At 38.7% G+C, this 20226-nt stretch overlaps 1 protein-coding gene across 1 annotated transcript in view; it reads right to left on the bottom strand.

Moving 5' to 3' along the window:
• Positions 1-4811: 4811 nt before the first annotated feature.
• ATP6AP1 (ATPase, H+ transporting, lysosomal accessory protein 1) overlaps positions 4812-20226 on the bottom strand; it is a 54762-nt gene continuing 39347 nt past the window's right edge. The window contains exons 7-10 of the mRNA XM_010082916.1: positions 17704-17945; positions 17016-17069; positions 10024-10261; positions 4812-5389 (exon numbers count right to left, since the gene is read on the bottom strand). Of these exons, the coding sequence (XP_010081218.1) occupies positions 5180-5389; positions 10024-10261; positions 17016-17069; positions 17704-17945 (744 nt within the window). The 3' untranslated portion in view covers positions 4812-5179. The remainder of the gene's footprint in view (positions 5390-10023; positions 10262-17015; positions 17070-17703; positions 17946-20226) is intronic.

Below are 20226 nucleotides of genomic sequence, written 5' to 3'. Positions count from 1 at the left end.
AGGAATGACAGACCCAGACAAGCACCTGCATCTCAGCTACTCTAGTGCAAAATCTGATATATTACATCCTTGGTGGAAAAAAAGAGAGCACAGCAGTGTGAACTTAATGAACTGCTGAGGCACAGGTACATGTGAATGAAAGGCAGAGTAGACAGGGACTCAGATCATGCTAGTATGCTTCAGTGAAAGATATCTGTTAAAGAGCTAAATTCATCACTCTGCTATCCATATGCATCCATATTTATCCAAAATAAACAGGATATACAAAATTACATTTCAAACATTAGTATTTTTATGAGAGCATTTGTTGGGTTTTTTGTGTTACAAACATTTTTGCACAGTTTTCACTAACTAAAGAAAGTTGCATATGATGTCATGGTGACTATACACCATCTATTTTATGTTACTTTTACACAACTAGTTAAAGGAGTATTAAAACAGACTCTAAATAGGTTTCCCAGTCTTCCACTGGACACTCATATCACCATTTGCAAAGCAGAAAATATATGATAATTCAGTAAACTCTCTTCTATCATACATAAAACTAAGTTCAACTATAACAATTCAAGAACATACCAGGTTCGAGTGTTATACAGAAATCCAGCCAATCTGGAGCAGGGAACCTGTGCTCAAACAGGAGGCGTACAAAAAGTTGTGCCGAACATAAGGAAGACACTTCATTTGTGGAACATCAATAGCAGATGATTTGCTCTTGGGATCAGTCACTGTCATAAGTCTCCTTTCCACCCACACAGGTAGGAAGACTAAGAAAGACACCGTCCCACATTGCGGAACCAAGAGACTACTTACTTAGGGAACCACCCCTTGGCAAGATCTCATTTCTTTTTTTTTTTTCCCCCTGTACTTCAATAATTTTTAAGCCTTTAGAAATCTGAGTTCTGAAGAAACAGCTCTTTTCTCCTTGATTTTGCCTTAAGTTTTTATAGGGAACAGACCAATGTGACAGCAGAACCTTTTTTTAGCAAACTGAAGAACATCAGGTTCCTGTTCTGGAAGATACTAGATGCCACAGGATTTTTTGGCATTTGAGCTGCCTGAAGGTGTTGTTTTAGTTCTGTTTTTATTTCTCACTATCCAACCTATTTTAATTGGCAATAAATTAATCTTCCATAACTCTATTTTGCCCATGACAGTGACTGCTGAGTGGTGTCCCCTTCTTTGTGTTGACCTACAAGCTTCTCCATCTTATTTTCTCCCTCTGTCCTGTTAAGGAGGAGGAGGAGGAGTGAGAGAGCAGCTGAGGGGGTGTCTGGCAGCTGGCCACAGTCAACCCACCACAGAATGCCACAGAAAAAACCAGCCTGCAGGAAAAGGAGTCTGTGTCCCCCTTGTGTGGGTCATCGCATCCTCTTTTTCAATGTAAGGATGAGATTATCACTACAGTTACCCCTACAATCATCATCACCTGCTGAGACTACTGCTAGTTTTTTGCCAGCACTGACCAGTGTACAATTTTCAGGCTTCTTGTATGTCTGATTATCTGAGGAGTCAGCTCCTCATGGTCATTCCTTGATTTCAGTATCTCTAGTTTCTCCTGCTTGACCCCAGCTTATGCTTAAATGATTACAGAGCCCTCTAATGCCTGGACACTGCCTAATAATTCAGCTGATTTAGATTTGCATATTCGTTATTTATCAGGCACCCAGAAGGAAAGGAGGCGCCAATTACTTCATTGAGTCTTCCCTTGACAGATGGAATGACTTCTCTTCCTTTACTGCCTACATAAAAATACTACTCTTGGAATATTTCTATTATAATTCTGTTTAATTATAAGTCATTGCTTGGTTTCCACATGGTTTACAAAATAAGTAATTTTACAAGCAGAGAAACCAGCAGACTAGGCCACAAAGCAAACTTGTATCAGGTCAGGAGGTTCAGATTCCAGCTCCCATCTCAGCTCTCCCCCCAACAAAAGATCATTGCTGAATTTTGTGAGGAAATACCTTAGCCTATGGCGTCAGGACCTTTGTGTTTAGGTTAGGGTTTTCTCTGGTTTTAATACTGATTTTTCACAGTGAAATTGATTTTTTCAAGTTGTGCCATAGTTTTTCATAGTTTCTGATATCTTTTTTTCTTGATAAAGTTTCACTTATTTATATATTAGAAAGCAAAAAAAAAAAGCTTCTGCTTTTCTAACTGATGCTCTTTCCCATCATCCCCTCCATCTTTATTAAAATCTTTTGTACTATGTAGAGAAATGAAGTAGCACTCACAGAAATCAGTACTTCTGATAACTTCGGTGAGCTCTGGGGGAAGTCCTGAAGGCTCATACCTTCCAGACAGAGCTAATATTTTGTTTGGAACAGCTCCCAAAGCAGGCATGTTTTAACAAGTACACCTGTGATTAAGCTGAATTGTGAAATCAGAAGTACACAGAACTAGAAGGCCCCTGACAGGTTTCTAACTTTATTCACCAAGGTAAACAAACACAGGCAGGTGCAAAATCCTGCTAGAATTTCTTGAGGAAGGAAGGAAGGAATCCAGCCCTCCAGAAGTCAGTCATCAGTTGTCTTCGTCTCCAACCACAGGGCAGCATGATGTGCAGCTGCAGGGGTTCGAGATGGCATGGGGACTCCAGCAGCACATGTGGCCCCCTGATGTGGTGTGTTGGGTGTCCGTGTCCAGGTGCTGGCAGCAGGGGTGGCCTCCATGAGAAGAGGCCAGAGCAGCTGGGTAGGTGTCTGCCAGATCAAGGGCTACAACACATGGCTTCAGCTCTCCATCACAGGAATGTCCCAGCTCACTACAGAAACTGAGTACATGCCCCTACAGGACCTACTTGCCTGTATTCAAGGTATCATTGTTGTGCAAGAAGGTAGAAGGAAAAAGCACTTCTCTCCCTCAAAACACCTTCCCCTTCTCCCTGGAATGTGCAATATCAAACACAGCAGACAGTTTGGTCCTTTTCTAAGGGCTTTGGTTTTACTGCATCAGCAAAAAGCTAATCCAACAAACATCTCTTCCAGCATCTGTTCCAGCTTGATCTCTTCTGAAAAAGGCTTATCTCTTCACCATGCTACATCCTATATGAGACTCTGTTTCCCCTTCCTGTCCTCCAGAGGCCAGCCCAGGTGAGCAAAAGAGGGTACAGGTATCCCTAGTGCCACACTACCATCAGGGCACTGTGAGCTCTAAGACAGTCCACAGGCTGAAGGGAAGGCTGGACAAACTCATGGAATATAACTATACCCAGAAATATTAAATACAAAGATGCCACCTCTGAGGCCAAGTACGTCCCTGAGCTCAAATGGTGGAGACTGGTGGAAAATCTGCAGGAAGTACTATCGCGTGCTTGCTGTACTCATACCACTGCTGGACACAGAATCCTGAGCTGGGTGGTCTTGTAAGGCTGTTCCTCTATATCATCACTGTTGAGCAAAATCTGTTCCAAAATTTTGTTGAATCTAGATAAAAGTCATAAGAAAGCTGTCTTCTACAAACCAAGCCCTTTGTAGTAGCCTTCCTCTCTTCTAAATATCAGTTACATGACTACTATGTCAATTTTCAATGTCACATTCATGTAACGTGCTTTGAAGGGGGATTAATAAAACAAGTCCAGCTGTCTCTCCTGGTGTCTATTTTTTGCAAGAAAAATGTGCCTTTCCAATACACCGCTTTTGTGTAGATCAAACGTCAGCATTCTTTGAGGTTTTGAGAAATGTGGGAAAAATATTACAGCAAAGAAGTCATTCTGCTATTTACATGCCACCTTTCTTTTTGTTTTCCATGTCAGGATTGAATGATTCAGGAGGAATAGCTTCAGCCAGCATTTAATTTACCTCTTTGAATGCATAATAAAAATGTGACATCCAGGAATGATGGGTAGAAACTATTGTTGGTCTAGTTAAACAGTAGATTCTAACTGTCTTTCCTCTGTATCATTTTCCTACGATACGGACCAAGATCGGAAAAATTAGAACTTTTCTCATGTGACAAATATAATTTTGTCAAAATTATATCTTTTGTTCTTTAACTACTAATAGAACATGCACAGTCATAACAAAACATTACAGAGGAGAGAATTAAAATGTTACTTTTACCATTTTTTTACTAATTTACCATTGCTCTTTTACTATTTCCTAGCTTTTCATAATATTTAGTAATTCACTCCATAGTCAGATGGCCCACTGAGAAGATGCAGCTTCTTTTATTAATTGCAAAAGAATCCAGCACATTCTGAATGTTTTCAGGCTTCTGGAGTAATTGAGATGACCAAAAATATGCTCAGACTTAAGCAGTACATTAGCACAGTTCTTCTAATGACTGTATAATTTTTTTTTCAAATTTTGTACAAACTTCACAACTATTCCAAAGACACCTGGAAAAAGCGCGACGCTAAGAAAACTACTGTATCTCTGTTAAGATGCTGTCTGCATCTTAGCTTATGAGCTTGAAAAGTTGCATTCATTGCCATGACACCAAACACAATTTTGTGATCAGTTTGGACAAGGACCTATCTTGCTCAGTAACTCCATCAGCTGCCCATGGCTAAAACAAACATTTGAGTCAGCATTACTCAGTATAATTCTCACAGGTGTAAGATGACGTCAAAGGGAAGATAAAGCTTAATCCATCCATTCTCATTTGTGATACCACATCTGAACAAAGTGATGTATTTTGAAAAGACTTTTCAAGACCATTTATTTAGTGACTTACACTTTATTAGTTCTGTACTTTTCCGGATAGTTTTCTCAAGAGAAAAAATGCCAAGACACAGTCCAGCCTTCTTAAGATGTAGCATGAACATGACAAACTTACTAAAGAGCCTTGAGAGAGACACCAGTAGTTTCAATATATTTTTTCCTATCAAATAAGTTAGTTGTCCTTCCCCTTTATCTCTGTTTTGATATCCTTTCTTTGCCAATAATAGTTAATCTGAAGGCACTTTGTACTGGTCTTTCTAATAGCCAGATATAGAGTAACAACCTCTACAGCCTCACCTTGGGCCCTTAACACAGATAGCTATTAACAAATGATGGTAATAACAAGCAGAATTATTATTATTGTTGCCGAGCATAAGGATGCTTTTGATACATAGTTTAATTACCCCTTTCTGCTAGGATATCTTTTTAGGTTATGCGTATTATGAAGTAAAAGGTTATAAAAACCATAAATATCAGACCAGGAAAAGCTGTATCAGCATTAAATCAATCCATTGCTATTCTGTCTGAGGAACTGACAGAGCTGGACCTTTGGGATCATCAAATCTGCTGTTTGTTGTGAGCTGCATGATCATATGGATTCCATAGGCCAGGATCCACAGTAAAACTATAGATGTCACCAAGCCCATCCAGATTCCAGGAGTGAAGAAGCCTGTACAATCACTTGCGTAGGAAAACTGGTTGTTTTCAATGTTGAAGCCTTGAATCTGAGAACAAAAATAGATAGATAGATAGATAGATAGATAGATGAGTGCGATTAAACATGGAGTGCATGCCCTACTTTCAGGATGTATGCGGTAACTACAAAAACCACACCTGTTAGTTACCCCTCACACTCTGCCCATTAAAAAAGAATGAGAACCAAATCCTCTGCATAACAATTTTCCAGGTCCTGTTTTCACCCAGGAAATTAAAGATTCAGAATTAATTTGTTTGGCAAGAGGTAGGTTTCCCACTTCAGAAATTTGCGATACTTTTAGAAGTAAAGTCCAAAAGGGGACGTGTGACCATTTAAGAACCAGGAAACTCAAAGCACTCAAAGGCATGAGAGATAAGGCCCCCCACACCCACTGCCTCGAGATCATGAGATTTGTTGAAATACCCTGAGATTTTTAGCTAATAACTCCTTGAGAAGCAGAACTCCTGAAACCTACTTTAAAATACGTCTAATGGAGATGACCTTTTTGGCTGACTTTCCATGAAAGTTCAAGGAAAAAACAGTTGTGAAACCTTTCTTCCTCCTTTCTTAGACACCAGAGCCTTGGAACAGGAGAGAGGGTTTGCTTTATTGAGTTGTGGGACCTGTGTTGTCTATTAACATATGAAACCCGTATCAGCCTTTCCAGCAGCTAGAAAAATCTGTAACATCTCTCTTTTGACTGGATTCTCAAGGTCTGCACTAACTGAGTTCCTACCATATTATTTTCCTTTGAAAAATCAACTAATTTGGGGATCTATTCTCTGCCTAGCCACCAATTTTGCAAAAAGTATGAACAAATTGAATGCCTTTGAGACAAATACTAAAAATTTTCTTAAGACCAATCAAAGGATTAGAAAACTCTGAAGAAAAGTAAGACAATCCCCCCTCTACACACATGCATATAATCACATAAGCACTGATTCCTTCAGAAGGCAGGGAAGGAATCTGTTTGAAGAAAACAGAGGATTCATCTGATCTGTCAAGTCTTTCTTAAATAAATTTATAAAAAAAAATGAAGACTGTAATTCTTATATAGTTAGAAATATTTTGAAATGAATGTGCAAGGAAAGCATCAAACATCATAAATCCACCAGTAAAGAAACTAAACCTTAAAGCTGAATATTTTCTATAAAGTATAATAGAATAAAATAGAAAAGGATTATTTTATTTAAATCACTTCCCTCACCATGCATTAAGCAAGGAAGCAGAAGATCTAGTTTTTTTTAATTTTCTGTGTTCCATTCCATGATTGTCCTATGCTTTATGATAAAGTAAATAGAAAGCTTTGTGGTAATAGTAGAGTTTATACTTCTCAGGAAAGGTGTTGGTACAAACACTGGAGAAATCTGTGGTTTATATACAATGCTACACCAGTAAGCACTCTGGGTTTGAGCTCTGGCACCTAAAGTAATATGTGTATTGAGACCAAAGTCTAAACCTTCCAGAATGTTGATTAATAAAGCTATTAGCATATGCACAACTAAGGGCTATTTAGGCACAGTGGAGGTGAAGACAATTTTATCAATTCGAGCTTTTTTGGGTCTCTTAGAAGAAATTTTCTACGTCAGATCATGGTAGCTAACTTGCAAGTACTGCCTGCTTTCACTACAGGCAGGCAGAGTTCTGATTAAAGCAGGATTAGTGAAAATAAGCTTTTGGGTTGGATAACTGTTTGCATAGTTTCAGAGAATACAGGTGATTACCAAAGCCTTTGCTTGTTAAGCCACTGCTTTGACAACAGATGAGAATGTGAATAGGAGTCACGAAATGGAGCCTGAAAGACTCATTTATAATAAAAACAGAAAGCAAGCAATGATTTATATCATTTATGTTCAAAAAATGGATTGAAATTCTGGAAAACAAAGCACACTTGTTGCCACATTTACAAGAACTCTCTGAAGCACTTAACATTTGGTTTAGAAAGTCTTTGCCACTTCTGATTTAGAGACAGAAATACGGAATATTATTATGTCAATCCTATTGGGGTTTTTTTGAAGCAAGATTATGCTTGTGGAACCTTTGAGGTGAAAGCTTTAATTGCAGATTCTTAAAATTCTATGTCTAGTTTCAGGCAGGGGATGAAGTATATGCAGTGTTCTTTTATTGTTTTTCTGAAGCTTTATCATTTCTGTGGGGGTGTTAGATCCCAGGTGGGAGATAAAAATGTGACTCCTAGCAGCATTTTTACATATAGAAAAGTTAAAAATACTTACATGTGGTTCTGTGATTTTTTATGAATGTAAAAGCGTTTTGGATAAAGGCCTTTGTACTGTGGAAGTTTTAATTTTAGTGTTTGGACTGGCACCATTTGTCTTGGTTATACTAATCTGCATTTACTGTTAACTTTTAAATTACTTTTTTGAATTGTGTTTTCCCATAATTTCACCTTTGACAAAGCCTTCAAGTAAAATCTGTTGTTTTCATGGCTCTTAAGTGTACATGGAACATCCAGTTTTTGAACTTAGAAATATTTTAGCCACAAAGAATCCTAATATTCTTGATTTAAAATTTTTCGGCCATTTTTCTTATGAACAAAAGGGCTTCTAAACCATTATGACACATACTAAAGAAAAGCAGTGCTTTTGGGGGCAGCCTCCTCTCTAACTTCATAAACAATTCTGAGATCCTCAAAAAGATAAAAGGTATCACAGTAGAACAACCACCCCTGTAACAACAACAACAAAACCAACAAAAAACCCCACCAAAACCAGAGCAGTTTTTGGTACTGTGTACAGCTGTCAGTGGTGACATCCTAGGCTATTGAGGACAGCATTTCACAGAGGTTCTTTAGGTGGTGGTGACTGAGCTAGCTCCAGAATGAACATAAAAGGCAGGTGCCGTGCCCATCGACTACAACGGCACTGTTTTCAAGGGCCTGACATTGCAAAGTGTAATTGTACCAGCTAGACTGGCATTGGATCCTGGTTTCCAATTCACTGCATAACACTGACATGAAAATCCTGTTCCTCAGTTTCAGCAACAAGATTTTGTGCTGGCTGCAGCCACTGCGCACATCCCATGTGCCTTTTTTTCACTGTGCAACAGAGGTTGGGGGTTTCTAAACCTCCTTCTAGAACAAAGACTGATATTGAGATCAATCAGATCTCACCACATGTCAGTGGAAGATATCTGGAAAGGTATTATTTAGTTCAGGCAGAACGTAGAAACCAGCCCAGAATGGTGACTTTCTGTTTTCTCACAGAACAGGACTTTTCAGGTTGTGTTCCATGCTTAGGATTTTATCAGAGAAAAAGGCCTTTCCCAAGAGGAACTGGAAATTCTGTTGTGTGAACAGTGGAAGCAAAGTGCTCCAAATCTGTAAGAAAGGTAGGAAACCTGCTACTCCTATTCTTGATCAATACTCCAATGAAAGGATGCCTGCTAAGGATGGAGCAAGGCCTCCCTCTAAGCTTTGAGAAGGCATCAGTATCAAGGTATACAGAAATTCAAGGAAAAGGTTGTAAGTGGACATTTTGTATTTTCATAGCCCATGTACTTCCACAACCTAGTGATGCCAAAGTCTATCTTCAAAGAGTTACCTAGGTGAAGTACAGTTGTGTGGACTCAGACATTTTCAGGTCTTTCCATAAAAAATAACATCAGGAGGAACCTTCACAATATTGGTGTGTATTGCAATGTTGCTTCTCAAAAAGCTGTGGAACTTTATCCTGGAATTAGTGGAAAATAAATCTCAGCACCAATGCTGTTGTTCCTTTGAGATTCCATTGTTTAATTAGAAATGTCAAATCTGGACTCCAGCTATTGAGATTTGGTTTGTCATCGAAGTCATAAATACAATTATATCAGCATTTGTATCTAGTCATCATGGGGTTAGCTCATCTTTGACAAATAGAGCCCAGTTTGGAATTTTTCCTATAATTTCCATGATCTCTTTAAATAAAGAGAACCCTCAGTGCAATGTTGTTTTAAGATATAAATACTGATGCTCTTCTCCTAAGATCAATGCTCAAAATAATAAAGATGCAATCATCTACACCTCACGTATGTAGTCTGTACAACTGCGCTAAGTACACACAAAATCTACGCCTCATTTAAAAAAAAAAAAAAAGCCAACTGCTTTCCTTCTGGGCCATGAGGGACCTAATATTGCTCCCAATTGAAGTCCATGCCAAACCTTCCATTAAATCTAATTGCACCAGGCTTTGTTTCATTCTGCAGGAGTTTAGACAGTCTATGTCACTGAAAATGGTAACCACGCTAAGCTGTACTTCCCTGGGTAAACAAAGTGCAAAGAAATCAAACAGAAACAAAATCAGCAGCATAAAGCCACCCACCCAAGAGGCCCATGTTTTGAACAGCAGTCCAATTCATTAAACAGGCACGGGGACTTAGTCATTCTTTGCCTGATTAAGCGCATTTGGTTTTATTGGTTTTTCTTTTCTGTGGACAACTTCACAGTTTTCTGTTTTTCAAAGCTCTGCTTTCATGTTCTTATTGTTCAGTGACTGCCGTCTTTTTTACCCCTTTATTGAATAGCTCACCTAGGAGGAACAGATTTTCTTTTACATTTTCCCTCAGGCTGAAATGAAAGCAAGGGCGTTGTGAATGTGTGTCGTTCAGCACCTACAATAGCAAGTAATAGTTCTTGGAATTATCTCTGAAATGGCAATGTGTACTCACTTGCAATCTGGAAATGAAAACTTCCCAGTTTTTTGCCTCACTGTTGGATGGAATCAGCCTTGCAGGATAGAGATTGCTTGTCCCCACCAGCTGACAATGAAATGAATACTCTGCAGGAGCAGAGATGACAGAAACATTAAATTTAGCAAATTTTTCTCCATCTTGTACAATCTCAACTGAATCTAAAGTGGACCAATTTCTAGCCGAGACACTGTAGAACCCGTTGGTCATTAAAAACCTAGAAAGACAACAGAGGAAGACAAAAAGTCAAAATGACAGAAGGAAAAAGTTAATATTCATTTGATAAAGTACTGGTGTCAGATAAAGGTTCACTACTGCTAGCTGCAACCATCACAGTTGGTATCTTAGCTCGGCCTCCCATGTCATTGGGATTGTTCATAAGTGAAGAGACTTTGTGAATATGTTTTTATACTTAGAGTTTTATCTCACATGCACGGCTCTTCGTAGCTGCGGCAGGCAAGGAGTAAATGCAATTTAATTCTTCAAGGGCCTCTGCCATTGCCATATTTCATCAGTTCTCAGCCGTTTATAATCAGTGGAGCAGAACCTGAGAGACTGTAAGTAGGCCTCAATAAACATTTTATGGGATTTTTAAAAATTGTTTTTATGATAGGTACAGGCATGATAACCATTCTGATTTACCACGGCAATTCTTCCCTAGCTCAGATGCCTAAATGGCAATTTGCCTTTGCAAATGTTGTAATTTGCAGTAGAAGACAGAGTTTTCTCTCACTGGAGGGTGGGGAGGGGTCGTCAGCCCTAGTTTCCCAGTTTGTAGTGGGTTAGGCACAAATAAATATTTTCTCATTTTGAAAAGGCCTGTGTACATGCAGTAGTATTGCAGCAGTTTCCAGCAGTTTATAATGAGATTTGTATATATGTTACTATCACTTGAGTCTGAACACCTCCCAAATGTTCTGAAACAGAAATAATTGACAACATCCTGGGAGTACATCCTGATCCGTTACAGATCAGGACCATGTCCTAGTCTTTACCACTTTTTACCCAGTTGCTTTTAGGTATTCAAGTTATCTCATAAGGAAATTATAACCTTTTCTCCTTATTGTATGTTGCTTAATACTTTAACCCTACTTGATGTATGTATATATTGCTCTATTGTTTGCTTAAGATATGTATAGATTATAGATTAAGATTCTTTTTTGCTTATTGAAAACCACAAAGTATTTAGAAGAGCAATCTTTTAGCAATAAGTGAGACTTGCTACAAAATTAAATATTCTAATATGTCTATCCACAATTGGTAATATTGCATGTGGATTTTAAAATTTGGAGTAATACTTAGATGCAATTATGACAGGTTTGAAAAATAAGCAGTCATCTATAAATATAGCACAATATAGGATATTTAGTATTCTATAGAGTATATGTGTATATACAGAGAGAATACTCCTTGTTGCAGAATATTGCTTGTTTGTTCAAATAGGTTGCCTTCAGTAGTATGTCGTCCATACAACATAGCATCTAAACTCAACACAATGCTCCTTAGGGCTAACACAAAATTAGACAGGTTAGATTACTAGAGTAATTGAGACTTTTCTTCTTTTTTTTTTAATAATCTGTGGCTTTTGATTCATATAACTTATAATCCTCAAAAGTTTCAAAATGCTCAGAAGGAATCCTAGAACTCAAAGCATCATTCAGGTGAGAAAAGGATGTTTTGTCTTATGGCATTCCTTATGTTTTGAGCCTAAACAGCTCTTTCCATACAACATTCAGCTGCAATCAGTGAAAAAGAAAAAAAAAAATTTACATTTCATCTAGTACACATTCACAAATACTTATGGAAAATATTCTATTGTTAAGTGATAAAGTTGCAAAATTAAGACATGTATTAGCCTAGATATTAGTTGCTAGAAGAAAGGAAACTTCTCCTGATACACAGCACAATCTGAACAGAATTTCCATGGTGTCTCAGTAGCAATGCTATATGCACCAGCTGAAGGACAGTTGTAAGAACAGAGAAGTTTACTTAAATGTTTGTGCCAAGCACAGACGCTGGGTGTGCTCTGTGCTTTTGCTAAGAAGATAAAAAAGCAGTAAACAAGGAAATTCTTTGGAGACTTACCATATGAGCAAACAAGTTTTATAAGGCTATGTATGTGAGTACAGTCTAAAGTGACCTCCAAGAGAACTCTGTCTCTTCACGTTGCACCACAGACTAAAATTTTATGTTACTTGCAGATTTATGAGAATTTAGATTCTAATTAGTGAAGTAGTTGAGCACGGTTAACTTAACAATACAGTCCTTAGTATTTTCCCGAACAACTGATAGTGAATAGCCTCCAACAAGCACACGCTTAACTGATAAATGATACAACTATAATTCATTAAATCACAAAAAAGACACTCAAACAAGAAAAATCAATAGAATTACTTCATTTAGTTTTATATTTTCTCAGACGAGCAGACAGCAAATAGAATGAGCACAACATAGCAAATGAATGACAAGGGAAGGAGAAATAATAAAGATTTTATCTGCAGAAAATAAAGCACCTTGGCTTTTATAGGAAATGTGGTGTTCATATTAAACAGAGCCAATGAAGGAAGTGAACTTTCACACAGACGTTATGTACTTTATGCATTGTGGCAAAAGCAACTCCTGGGCATAGGCCAGACACCCTTTGTGACAGATAACCATATGAACTCTAAATGCCACCACCTATTACCAATCACCATCTCACGTGGCTATTCATTACAAGGAGAGAGAATTCTGAAAAGGAAGCAATCTGGATTTACTACTGTTTCAAAGATTCAGAGAAACACAATTGTCAGGTAAAAGCCTTTAAAACATGGTTCTTGGGTCAATTCTGTTCTATACACACTGTGTGCAACAACAACAGCCAAGTACTTATCAATACAAGTAGGGAAAATACTAATGCTCTGCACTTCCATCCACTTTGACACCTTTTCCTGGAGAAGATGATAGGTGTTTGAGCAGCTGGATGTCACCAACTGCTAAGAGAGCTGAGAAGATGCTTCTTCCAGCAAAAGCTACTGCCCACTGCTCCTACCCCTGCTGCAGCAGTAGCTCATGTTTCTAAAACTAGCACAACCAGAAACACTGTACAACCACTCCCTAACAGCTCACCTCTCGAGAAGGAAGGGGACTGCTGCTCTTGCTAGAGGGAGGAAGAGGGAGGTGGCAGCTGTTCACACAGGATGAAGCAGCTATTGCAGCTGCTAGCAGGACGTGGGATATGACCAGCTGCTCAGCATGAGGTGGTAGACTTGTGGTGGCAAGGGCAGGCTCTGGATCCAGCTCATGCTGCTGAGGTTAGAGCCTCTTTTATTGAGGAATAAATTGACCTATTTGAATGTGTTCCTCTTTGCTGTCACTTCCTGTCTTTAAGGGATGCTCTCCTACACCTAAGTAAATGGCCTTTACAGGGAAAAAAAAATGTGGTCGTGCCTCTAAGCTCTGTTCCTTCCCCCCTCTTTGCCCTGCTTGTGTCCTGTTTTATGAGGCAGACTGTAATCTTAGCAAGGAGTCATCTTGAACAAGAAATGTAATCAAAATGAACCAGAAGGGGAAAACAGAGGTTTTAATATATCTCTGTGGGTCTTAGAAGCTCTTTAGAATAGACATGCTGAGATAAACAAAGTGCATAAAGTGTTGCTGAATCATGAAAAGATCAATGGACTGTTCTGGTTCCACTGAGTATATCTTATTATTTGCATTATATGCCATGCAGTATTATATTATGGTAGCTAATTGAGACTTGAAGTCACATGACTGTCTCTTAATTCAAGAGACAATCCAACATAAACCAGCACAAATAACCAAGTGCGTCTTTAGCAGAAAGTATTCTTCATAAAGGCTTCGGTGTTGTGGGTTGACACCAGCCAGCAGCCAAGCATCCAGGTAGCTGCTTGCTCACTCCCTGTCCCCAACAGAATGTGGGGGAAAACAGGAAAAGAAAAAATGAGGAAACTTGTGTGTCAAGGTAAGGACAGCTTAAAAAGTGAAGGAAAGAGGAAAAAAAGTGATACAGAAGCAATCACTCTCTACCCCACACAAGCAGACCAATGATCAGTGAATGTCCAAGCAACGACTACACTGGAAGCCATGCCTCACCTTCTTCCTCTACTCCATTTTTTAATGCTAAGTGCCTGTGCCACACATAAAAAAAACCATCAATTTAAGCATTTTTGTGTACAGATGCCCTGAAGGGGCATTCAAAACCTGGATCACACCTAGCCCAACAGAATAAATAAAATTCTCCTACAAAACACAGACAGCTCAAACTACTTTAATTACTTGCTGGGCATGACAGAGGGCAGGACTCCACCTACTTTCGTTTCAAGTCCTCACCTACTGTGGAGCCTGAGTTTCTTATCCCAGCTTCAACTGCTGTTTATGCATTTTGGTATTTAGTTATAACGTATTCAACCAGAAGCACAGGTCAAGAGAAACTTTGTATTTCTGCCTGTACTACAATAGGCTCAAAGGATGTAAAAAAAATCAAGAAGAGGCCTACAGGAGAGATGGGGAGGCACTCTTTATCAGGGAGTGTAGTGAGAGGACAAGGGGTAATGGGTATAAGCTGAAAGTGGGTAGATTGAGACTAGACATTAGGAAGAAATTTTTCACTGTGAGGGTGGTGAGACACTGGAACAGGTTGCCCAGGGAAGCTGTGGATGCCCCATCCCTGGAGGTGTTCAAGGCCAGGCTGGATGAGGCTTTGAGCAACCTGGTCTAGTGGAGGGTGTCCCTGCCCATGGCAGGGGGGGTGGAACTTGATGATCTTTAAGGTCCTTTCCCACCCAAACCCTTCTATTATTCTCTGAACTATTCACCTTTTGTACTGATGTTCTCCTTTAATTTACAGTCAGTCTGTCTGCAGAGTTGCTTCAAATTTCTTCTCTTCAGATGCACCTCAGATTCATGACCCCATTAAAGTTTTCTCCCAATAATTAATTAAAATGAGAAGATTTTAACAAACAGATGACTAACCATGAATCTGAATAATCCTCATTAAGTCCGTATGTGTGCACTAACATCACATTTGATCTTCCTATGCCTGCTGCAGCAATCAAAATATAAGATAACTGTTTCAACTGCCAAAGTATTTTGTTTCTATAGTAGCATCCTAAGGTTTGCAATTTTTTCTGTTGTATAGTTGAGCAAAACCTGTTGACTACTTTAAAGAAAATAACCTCTCTAAGATCTATCAATTAACTTAGTAGCTAGTTTTGCAGCTCAGTGTCATGCTCCATAGGATTTTTGAGTGCTTTCGGTTTCATACTACTTTCTTGTAACTGTAATTTTACTAGAAAGTATGATATTATGCTGAGGATGCTCACATTCAGGACAAATGTAGAAGCAACCAGATTCATTCACACAGAAAGAGATTACAGGAGAGCAGCCAAGACCCGCACCAGTACGAGCAAAGATGCAGAATGAGAACCCAGGGCACTGTTTTGGTGGGTCTGTCTGTACAACAGTGAGACAGGAGCAGCAGACAGTAGATAAAGAAGCACCAGGGAAGCACCAGAGAAAGTGGTATTTTGTGACTTGGAGTAAGAGTAAAAACACATCTTGGGCAGTCTTGGTTTCAGAACAGTATTTTTGGAATGGGATCGAAGGAAAATGTTTCCTTAATTCCCCATGGTGTTAAGAGAAATGCATGCCCCTTTGATAATTTACAGTATTGAAACCAAAAAATTCTTGACTCCATCACCACAGACAACAGTCTCAAGGATCCTATACATGGCTAACTACAATAGTCAAAAAAGTAGAAATACTATACTAACCACAATCTTACCTGTGCATTATATTCTTCACAAAGCACATTTGTTTTTTGCTACCTGCCATGATCTCTGATGGTGACTGGAAGTGTCTCTATGCACTCCAAATATAACTCCAAACACATCACTGACTCTCTTCAAGACATGTTCTGGGGGTTGTTTTATCTAAATGTAGAACGTCCTTCTATCTCAGTGTAAATAATGACATTTATTCATTCATGTTTATAATCTTGATGCCACTTTCACTTGACTACTAAAATATTGTTCAAGCTCTGATTGTCTCCTACATTATCACTTCAAACTTCCTCTCTTCGGTTTCCTTGGATTTCAATTTCCCTTATTCAAAACATCAAAAGCATTTTACAAGAAGTCATTTGTCCTGCTGCTCTAGCAAGCATCCAGTTCATCCTCTGATATATGCAAATTTAATTCAGTGCAAGTTCCCTGGGCCAAGTCCTTCCTAAATAACTTCAAGCAATTATCTGAGGTATCTAAAAGAAAAGAGCAGGCCACATTATCCTTGCCAGAGCTTAGGAAAATAATTTTTACTGCTGTTCCTGCTGCTGAGGAAAGAACTGAGGTTTATGGACCAGCAGCTATATGGCAGCCCTCAGAGCAGTAGCAGATGCTGTCCCCATCTCTAGAATCCACTAGTGAGAGGAACAGCTGTTCTCTCTTTGACTTTTCATACCAAGTCTTCCCATCCCCTAAACCTTCTTCCCTCTTCTCGTGGTAGGAGAAAACTGGTTTCGTCACCATCCATGGAGCAGAAAAATGATGAGTTTTTGCAGCCCTCATTAGCCACCAGGTAGCTCTGACAGAGTACAGTGGTATCCACATTAGGACTAAAAGCAACCCTGGCCATGCACGTAGACTTCGCCCCTAGAGCTGTTTACAAATCACAGTTAGATTTTCCTGATACAGGATCATGGTCTGATCCCATTAGCAAAACAGAATGTTTCATATACCAGTACCTTACAGTATAATTGTTTGTCTACACTACTTTTTCAGAACTTTACCTGAGCATATTAATATATTCTCTATATACAGACTGTATTATTGTTCTTCTGTATAGTAACTCCTCAGAAACCAAATCATAATTTTGAAAACATTTTCACTTAACTCCTCCTCTATTTCTGCTCCTAATTTACAAACAGGCTTTATACATTACAAAGATCTATTTAAGAATAAATCATAAGTTACCTTATCTCTAGGCTGCTGATTCCATTCACTGGCTTTGTGTATTTTAATGACAGTCTAAGAATAAGAAACAGATTTTTAATGTTAGAGTAGTCAGCTTTAATTAGATCATTGTGACATTTCAGTCGGAGGGAATATTCTAAATCAATAGGCAATTACAAAAGTCATATAGCAAAGGTTCAGTACACAGAAAAATATGACAAAATATTTCTATAGTTTTTTTTGTTTTGGTTTGGGTTTGTTTTTTTTTTTTTACCCAAGAGCAGGTGCTTCAAAGTAAAGGAAAGCACAGATCATGTTTCATTAATGTACTTCCAGCTGCATTACTACCTAGTGACTGGCAATACTCCCCTTCAAGAGAATTTTACAATGAAATGACAATCTCATTAATGTCAGTGGAGACTTCTGTGATTGTGAGATCGGGCATAGGGAAACCTGTTTGGACTAAATATAAACACACAAAGAAGAAGGAAAGTAACAGGGGAAAAATTGTGAAAATAAGAGGCTGCATCTGAACAAGTTTTTTGGCCTTGACTCAATCTTTTTCTTCTAAGAATATCCAATTTAGTATGTTTTATTTTGGATGCTTTAGAAGAAGATAATTAAATTTGTATTAACTTGACATTGCATTATTTCTGATTAGCTTTCAGAATCACACGTATGATGATATGAAATTTCTTGTGCTACTCACGTTGTGTTGAAGTCTGAGCACGCAGAGGAAGAAATATCCACATCCCGAGTTACAAATGTTGCATTTGTCAAATCTATAAAAACTGAACTGTTGGCTTTGAGGCTGAAATTACTAGCGTAAAAAAGGATGCATGTATCATTTCCAGTGGTCACATTCAGAGGAGGATATGATAAACTGTCTTCGTCCTCAGTGGCCATTAACTGTCGTCTCAATTCCCCCACCACATCAGTTCTTCTAGAAATCTGGAATAACAGCACATTAGCAATTCATCTCCTTTGCAACAGACAATATCAATTGAACACAGACCTTCACCATTCTGTATGATGGGCACCTATCCTTCTTAAATCCTCATTCAGCCTCAATATTTATTAATGTCTGTCTATTTATTTGTCAGCATTGAGGCAAATGAGGTGGTGTTAGCCTAGGTTCCTATGGTCAGGTGTCCCCATGGGAAAACAAGCACCACTGACACTAGGCAATGTTGTTAATGCTGCCTTAAAATAGCAGTACGCATCAGTGCTAACAGGTAAAAGAATTTTTTTATTCAGAAGGATATACTGAAAGAAATGAACTTTTTTTCTGTGATGAAATTAGAAGAAAACTTCAACTTGCCAGCTCAGTGACCACCCTCCTTAGTAACAAAAACAGTTTTTGCACTCTTCATTTTAACAGGCATGAAAGCAGGCTACTTAACTCTCCTGATGGCTTCTGGAAAAAGAAGATCTATATTCATTTGGCTGATACCGTGAATTCCTATAAGAGCCTTCACTGCATATATACATTTGCTTTTAGGAGGTTTCCAGAAACTCCCTGTAACAGATAATGCCTTTTTACAAATGTGCCTAGGGCATCCTTGGTAAAACAGACCCATTGATATCAATGGTAAAAGCTAGCTGACCTTATCAAACAATAACTTAATCCTGTTGTTCTTATCTTATTCTTCACTTCTTACTCTGTTCATGTCTGGGCTATTCTGTCTATTTTTAAGATGCATGTCAGATGTACAACTTTGTACTACACAAGTGGCATCTCCCCTTGGATAACTTTGGGATACAAGAAACAAGAGGCAAAAGAAGGTAACCAGAGCTATAATTATGTGGAGCTATCGCCTGGAACCACTTTTAACAGGTTTAAAGACAGGCAATGACCATTTTCCAGTCTGGAACAGAGCCTATAATATTGCTTTATAACCTGCCTGTGGAGATCAGCCCCAGAAGATTTTGCCACCTTAACCGCTGCTCTCTAAACACTATGGGCCATCTGTTATTTACAATGTGTCTTTGCAGAGATCTCATTCTACAAACAAAGCAGAACGGTTTGTGTTAAAAACCTCTGATTCAAATGAAGATTGCAATCCTCCTCTCCCATACATGCATACTTTATGAATTTCTTTTTAATTCAGAGTAGTGCCTTTTCAAACACATCAGAACATGCATTATTTTAAATGAATACCATTTTCTTTAAAAGAAGAGTGTACAACAAAAGAAAATATTCAACTTTTGATATAAAACTTTTAATCTTCCCTTAGGCTCACCAGAGATGTAATCATTTTATTTCAAATTGAGAGGAAGAGCTGAAGTCTAAATTATATCCTGTCTAACAATTGACTTCACTATGTGGGCCCCGCATATCATCTAAAGAGGGCTTTAAAAACCACCTGCTAATAGCTGAAAACAAGGCTACCTTGGAGACTGTGATTGGGCTAACTTGGGGGATTAGGTTTAAATATCTTAAAATAAAAAGAAAGCTACTGGAACACAGTCATGAGACTACAGCTTTAGTTCTATTGCTTTCCTGTAAGTACTTTGTTGTGAGGCTCTCACATAAAGATTCCCTTTCATCTCTGTAAAGCATGTGCACTGAAAGACCATTTGCCTGTGAAGAAGGGATGTCAGGAACTAAGAAATTCACTAGTTTCCCTTGATTAAACCTGTTTTAACAAATTTGCCCATCCTAAAGAAGGGAGGCAACACAGCTTGCCAAACACATTTCTAAAGGCGGGCTTTGCTTCAGTCATATTTGTGTCTGGAAATAAAGGCAACCATGGACTGTGACGTCCAGTGAGTCCTTACTTGCACAGCTACAGGCAGGCAGGACTACTACACCAAATAGGAGCCTGCAAACATCAACTCTCTGAAGAAATGTCCCCCGGACACTACCAGCCTGTATGTTCATCCCTCCACCCCAAAAGGTGTATTGCTCTGAGTTACCTGTGGGTGAGGTAATCTAGCACATTTGAAATCAGAAAGCATTACCTCACAGAGATTCAAGAAAATTCAGTCCTGAGGCTGGAGGGAGGATCTCTGAAACACCCCAACGTGGGACCCGCTGGAGACCTGAAAATGGCAATCACTCCTTCCAGTGGGCCTCCAGTGGGAAGCTGAGAGCTCCCCCAGTACGTCCCCGCCTCTCAGTTTCAGGTACATTTTCTTATTCTTTTGTTGCTGCACAGACATGAGCTTGCTGAATTAAAATAATTGTCCCCATGACATATATTTCAGGCTAAACTATAAATGACAAGAT

The sequence above is a fragment of the Pterocles gutturalis genome, unplaced genomic scaffold (assembly GCF_000699245.1).
Source record: "Pterocles gutturalis isolate BGI_N339 unplaced genomic scaffold, ASM69924v1 scaffold10040, whole genome shotgun sequence".
Classification (NCBI taxonomy): Eukaryota; Metazoa; Chordata; class Aves; order Pterocliformes; family Pteroclidae; genus Pterocles; species Pterocles gutturalis.
Note: the sequence above shows the minus strand (reverse complement) of the source record. Positions and strands in the feature narration are given on the sequence as shown.